The sequence below is a fragment of the Lathyrus oleraceus genome, chromosome 4, assembly GCF_024323335.1.
Source record: "Lathyrus oleraceus cultivar Zhongwan6 chromosome 4, CAAS_Psat_ZW6_1.0, whole genome shotgun sequence".
NCBI classification, from domain to species: domain Eukaryota; kingdom Viridiplantae; phylum Streptophyta; class Magnoliopsida; order Fabales; family Fabaceae; genus Lathyrus; species Lathyrus oleraceus.
Window position 1 is genome coordinate 83,361,639 of NC_066582.1, and position 6,848 is coordinate 83,368,486.

A 6,848-nucleotide genomic window follows, 5' to 3' on the forward strand; every position below is an offset into this window, starting at 1 on the left:
AAAACACATCCAACTTATCAAACCTATTTCATCGCCCCCGTGCGACCAAAACTCTTTTCAAAAGAACATCGCTTAATCTTTTCTAACGCGCACAACAAACTAGTGCTTAAGCCTCCGCCGGGAGTAGACAAGTCAACGTTTAGCCTTTAGAACGCGGTCTAAACAGTCGTTCATAAAAGACACCAACCAACTGTAGTTCCCCGAACTACGAATGCTCTGATTTCCTTATTGCACCATAAGGATACGTAGGCACGAGATTGCGAGATCTTGGCGAGCACACTAATAAAAAACCTCCCTCTTCCCCCTTCTGAGGTTTCCATCCATCTCTTTTCAATATTTTTATCACTCGAAGGAAACAAACAACATAAATTAACATTCAAATCGAAAGTTTAACTAAAAGTTTCCTGTTGAGTACAACGGACGTGAGGGGTGATAATACCTTCCCCTTGCGTAATCGACTTCCGAACCCGAATATGGTTGCGACGACCATTATTCTTTTTTCTAAAGGTTTTATCGATATTTTCCTATTCCTTCATTGGAATAAATAAAGTTCGGTGGCGAATCTGTTCGAACTAATTTTTCCGCGACCATCGCGAGGAATTGTATTTTTTGAGATGCGACACCTATCACTCCCCCAACAAAACAGGGTTGTTGAACTTAAGAAAAGAACGCTTGAATAAATGTATAGGGTCATGCTTCATGCCAAAAATCTTCCCTGTTACTTTTTGACATAAGTGATAAATAATGATTTTCACATTCATAATTGTGTTACCATTCAACCAGGCACCAATATTACTCACTATGGTCAATGCAGAGGAAGAAAGCTAAGTGTAAAGTACCTTCATGTTTTTTGTAGCAAAGGTTATATCCCCCCTATTAAAGAGTAAAGATGCAAGTTCGATCCTAGAAGTGATGAAGGAATCTTCTTGGGATAATCTACAAATAGTAGGCCATACTGGTGTTCAATAATTGTACAAGATCCATGATGGAATATATAAAAATTATTTTTTATTATATACAACATGATAATGTCAGTGAAGAAAATGAGGAGTCTACTACTTCTGAGCAATATGTCACACCTAATTTATCAGATAAAGGGAAAAACATTGTTCTACCACTTGAAGATGAAAAATCTAAAGGTGCAGATGATAATGTTCCTTTAAACGAAGGTCTGTCCACAAGAATTCAAAAATATCATACCATAGTAAATGTAATCGGGGTTCTAAATCAAGGAGTCATCATTAGATCCAAGAAAGTGAAATCTAATATGTGTTTTATCTCTAAAATTAAGCCCGAGAATGTAAAATAAGCCCTCAAGGATGAATACTAGATAAATTCCATGCAAGAAGAACTTGGTTAATTTGAAAGAAATAAGGTTTGGGAGTTGATCCCTAGACCCAACTCTTACAACATTATTGGAACCAAGTGTATCTACAAAAACAAGTTAGGAAAGAATGTTAATATCAAAAGAAAGAAAGCTCATCAAGTGGCTCAAGGGTACACCCAAATAGATGGGTAGATTTTGATGAAACCTTTTCTCATGTTCTCACCTGGAAACTATAAGGATGATACTTGGTATCATGTCTTCTAAAACTCAAATTGTATCAAATGGATATTAAAATTTTATTCCTAAATGGATATCTAAATGAAGAAGTTTATGTTGAACAACCCAAATGGTTCATTGATCATTGTTCTCCAGATCATGTGTACAAGCTTAAAAGACCCTCTATGAGATGATACAAGCTCCTAGAGCTTGGTATGAACGTCTCACCGAGTTTCTCATTAGTAATGGTTATGTGATATGAGAAATTGATAAAACTCTATTTATAAAAAAAGAAGAATAAAAAACCATTATAGCTCAAAGCTATGTGAATGATATTGTGTTTGGAGGAATGTCAAGCAAGATGGTAGAACATTTTGTCCAACAAATGAAATATGAGTTCAAAACGAGCTTGTAGTAGAGCTTACATACTTTATTAGTTTTCAAGTTAAACAAATAAAAGATAACAACTCGGTTGGTTAACAAATAAAATATGAGGCTTTCTCAACCAAGAGTGAGACACCTTTTCAACGTCGCCTCGAACTCGGTTGGTTAGCAATCCGCTTTTGGATAACAATTCATTTCAGTACACGATTCGTATTTGAGTTTCCTTTGCTTTCACAATCGACACAAATATATTTAAGCACACTAACCCAAAAATAACAAATGCCCTTATTTTTCTCAATATTCGTATATGGATGACTCAATCAGGGATTGTCATGAGATATGTCTCACATCCCCTTTTCCCTAAAAGACTACTCGCTCATGGCGAGATACATTACAAAATAAACATTAAAAATATAACATGCACAATTTAACAAAATAAAACAAAAGCAATAATCTTGAATGAAAACAAGATTATTTGAACAAATAAAAGTGATATGAAAACTACAATAATAACTTAGAACTAGAACTAAAATTAAGAGAAATGTAGTAAGCTAAGGTGTCTTTCTTAAGCCATGCATCAACCTATTTATACAAATTATTCACCATAAATCACTTTAAATTCGTGTAAATTCAATTAAAGGAATTTGATAACTAAGTTGAAGCAGTTTGGAACACCAAAAGTCGGAAAAATGTTAGAAAACGCCACAAATTCGCAATTGGAATTAGGCTTAACATGGGCAGTGTCAGAAAGTACGACTTGCCCGTGTTGTCCTCTGATGAAATATAGGGGATGACTTGGGGAACAACACGACCCATGTCATGGAACATGAACCTCTCGTGTTGTTATTAGTATCTTTATAGGAGAGGGGGCGTTAGTGCCAACACGACCCGTGTCAGCTGACACGTTCCAAGTGTGTTGGCTACGGGTTTTATGCACTAAGGGACTCCTTTTCTTGCTTTTTTCGTTTCTTTTTCATTCTGCTTTGACTCTTGGCATTTCTTATTAGCTGAAAACCAAAAACCATTCTAGAAAGCAGCAAAATAGGAATACAACAAGGAAATAAGCATAAAAAATACTGATAAAAATTACATAATAAGCGGTATAAATACCACTTATTAAGTGATTATTGATCAAGTTTCTATAGAAGTATGATTGGAAGTCTATTGTATCTCACTGCTAGTCGTCCTGACATCACCTTCTTTGTAGGTGTTTGTGCTCGCTATTAAGCCAATCCTAAAATGAGTCATCTCAGATAAGTCAAAAGAATCATCAACTATATAAATGAAACTTGTGAAGATGGAATTTTGAAATCCTATGATACTAATTCCATTCTTGTTGGATATTGTGATGGTTATTGAGCAAGTAATGCTAAATATGGGAAAAAAATATAGTAGGTTGATTTTTCTTCTTAGGGAACAATTGTGTTTATCTATCCACTACTGAAGTTGAATACATTGTTACTGGAAGCAATTGTACTTAACTCTTGTTGATGAAGTAGATGTTGAAGAGGACAATGTCATTCGAGATGTTATGACATCATACTGTGACAACATGAGTGCAATTAATGTTTCCAAGAATCCAATTCACCATAATCAATTAAAGACATTTATATACGACACAACTCTATTAGAGAACTCGTGAAAAATAAGGCCATTACTCAGGATCATGTGTCAACAGAAAAATAACTTGCAAATATTTTCACTAAGGCTATGGATGCAACATATTTTTTATAATTAAAGTCGTCGCTAGGTTTTTGTGTGATGCATGTCTTATAGCATTAATATTAAGGTGGATGAAGATTAAATGGGCTAGAATATTGCCCCTTTAGTCTAATACTTTCAAGAAGCGTGTGAGGAATCTTGTCTGGACCAATGAAATTCCAAAACCTCTTCGCATTCAAAAAATTTCATTTATCACTTATATTATTTTTTTAAGCTCCACTCTCATCTATCATATTTCATCTTCTATGAACTCCTAACTCCTCTCTTCAACCATTTCATCTTCAACCCATTGAAAACATGGTAGGAACATGTCAAGGCACCAACACCTCGGGAAAAGATAAGAAGAATGTAAAGAAGGTAAAGAAATCATCCAATGAGGATAAAGTTGTAGTCAATATGCATGGTGTAAAAATGAAAGGTGTTATGATTGGAGGGATGATTGAGGTTAATGATTTTTATAATATTACACAAACCCTAGAAACTATGAATGCATGTGATAACCCTCTAAGTGAGAATAATATTGATAAGACTCTAAGTGAGAAACTTGTTCTAGAGAAACCTATGGATAATCCTACTATGAATATTGATATTAAAAACATCTTGATTGAAAATGTGTAAGAAGATAATGAGTCTAGTGAGAAAGAACTCAATACTTGTCAGGATGATGGAAACAAGGATGACAACAACAATGTCGATGACATTCCTCATAGTAAAGAGAATGAGTCAAATGGTTATGAAGAATTTAATAACGAAGATTATGGTTCTGAAGCAAGTGAAGAGGAAGGTGACAAAATCACCGAAGAGGTTGAAAACGTTAACCAAATGGAAGAACGAGAGGAAATTAAAGAAGACATGAGTCAATATGTAAGGAAATAATACATTGACAATGTTGATGTTACCAAGGAAGCTAATATTACCATTGAAGATGTTTTAACAGACGTCAATAATAATATGGAGGGTATGTTGAAGACTAAGGCTCTAACCTAAATATATGTTAAGCAACATGTCTCAAACATCAATGAAAGTCCTGAAGAACCTGAAGTCTAGAATGATGTCATGCAGGATGTTAATGACAATATCATTTCCAATATTGATGATGAAGTCCTGATTATTAATGTTAATGAAACTACAACAAAATCTGCAAAAAGATCTAAGGAGAAGGCTTGGAAAAGGATATCTACTTTGAAACCCATGAAGAACACTACCAAAAATTATGCCACACCAATCAAGAGGAGAAAAATATCTAAGAAGAATGAGGATTTCCTAAATAATAAGAAGTCTACGTGGAAGAAAAGTGTTACTAAAAAGCCTACCAGTAAGGAGAAGTTTATGATGAAGCGGAAGAAGGTTCCAGAAGTGGAAGTCATTGAGGAAGATCTCAATATCAATTTGGATGACATATTGGTTCATGTGAATAAGAAAAGTAAAAAGGTGGTTGGGAGTAAGAAATTACCTAACAATATTCATGTAGTTCCCATGGACAACATTACCTTCCACTCTAAAGAGAGAGTGTTGAAATGGAAATACATCTACCACAGGCGTATTGCTCATGAAAGATAAATGTCAAAGGAATATTTGAAATTCTCTGAAATCATGGAATTGTTATAATATGCACATGCTAGGAAAACTGTGTCTGGTATTGTTCTATTCTATCCCAAACTTGTTAAAGAATTTATAGTGAACCTATCAAAGGGATTCAATAATGGTGACATTAGTGAGTTTAGCAAGGTTTACCTACATGGACCCTATTTTGAATTCTCCTTGGCTATCATAAATGAGTATTTGGGAAGAGGGAGACTCACAACATATGACCATATCTCCTCCATGAAGACAATTTCCCAAGAAAGCACATAAAATGTTCATGATAATTGGTCGGCCAAAGGTCTCTTCTCTGCATCAAGTATGAGTATGAAGTATGTTATTCTCAACAAAATAAGAGTTTCTAATTCGGCTCCTACCAACCATGGCTCCTACCAACCATGGCTCTGGTATCACACCATATGCTAGTCTTCTCTATCAAATAGGAACATGAGTTTCGCTTAATTTTGGAGAATATGTTTTTGAACAAGTTTTGAAACAAGTTGAATCCTTTGTAATAAAGATGCATGTTGCATTCTTGTCTTGATTAATGGTATTCTTATTAAACAAAAACATGATATATTAACTACTAAAGATATTGTTGGAATTTATCTTAGTTCCTTGAGTTTTAGTGACAAATTATTTGCAGGGAAACATTGTTGAATAAACTTTAATGTTATAGTTAATGAGTTTTATTAATAAGATAGTGGAGAGATTAAGAGTCTGTTGTAGTTGGAAGGTCAAGAGATAGTAGCCAATTAATAGTATTTATAAATTATTATGTTTCCTAGAATAGCTGAAGTTTCTGAGTCTGTATAAAGACCAAGGATGTACTCTAATGAAAAATACAGAAGTTACAAAAGATTCGCTTTCTTCTGTCAAATTGGCATCAGAACTAATGGCAAACATGTTGAATCAAATGTCGTTGCCACGGCTAACGAAGTTGAATTACGAAAACTGGAGTATCCAAATGAAAGCTCTTCTCGGATCGCTAGACGCGTGGGAGGTGACCAAAGATGGGTTTGAAGAACCAACAAATATTGTGGGATATACGACAGCTCAAAACAAGGCGTTGGAAGAGACGCGATCGAAGGATAAAACGGCACTATACATGCTGTTTAGGATTGTTGATGAATCAGGCTTCGAAAAGATTGTCGGTTCGACTACGTCGAAAGAAGCGTGGGACACGCTAGAGAAAGTGTTCAAAGGAGCAGATCGAGTAAAGCAAGTTCGACTCCAAACTCTTCGTGGCAAATTGGAGAGGATGCAGATGAAGGAGTCAGAAAATGTATCTGACTACATCACGCGTGTACAAACAGTGGTGAACTAACTCACCAGAAATGGTGAAACAGTAACTTATGCACGAGTTGTTGAAAAGATTTTGAGATCTTTAACAGATAAATTTGAGAATATTGTGTGCGCAATAGAAGAGTCGAAGGACCTTTCGACGCTTTCAGTCGAAGAGCTCGTTGGTTCCCTCGAAGCACACGAACAACGTAAGATGAAAAAGAAGGAAGAAGGAGTAGAGGATGCAAATCAAACCAAGGAGCAAATAAAAGACGAAAAGGTACCCTTTTCTCAAAAATTTCGAGGAAGAGGACGTGGTCGTGGAGGACGTGAC

The 6,848-nt window shown here is 35.2% G+C and overlaps 1 protein-coding gene across 1 annotated transcript; it reads left to right on the plus strand.

Moving 5' to 3' along the window:
• Positions 1 to 3,946: 3,946 nt before the first annotated feature.
• Positions 3,947 to 5,209, plus strand: LOC127136121 (uncharacterized). The gene is made up of 3 exons (XM_051062718.1): positions 3,947 to 4,184; positions 4,272 to 4,513; positions 4,712 to 5,209. Exons 1-3 carry the CDS (start codon positions 3,947 to 3,949, stop codon positions 5,207 to 5,209), a joined length of 978 nt encoding a protein of 325 aa, XP_050918675.1.
• The last annotated feature ends 1,639 nt before the right edge of the window (positions 5,210 to 6,848 follow it).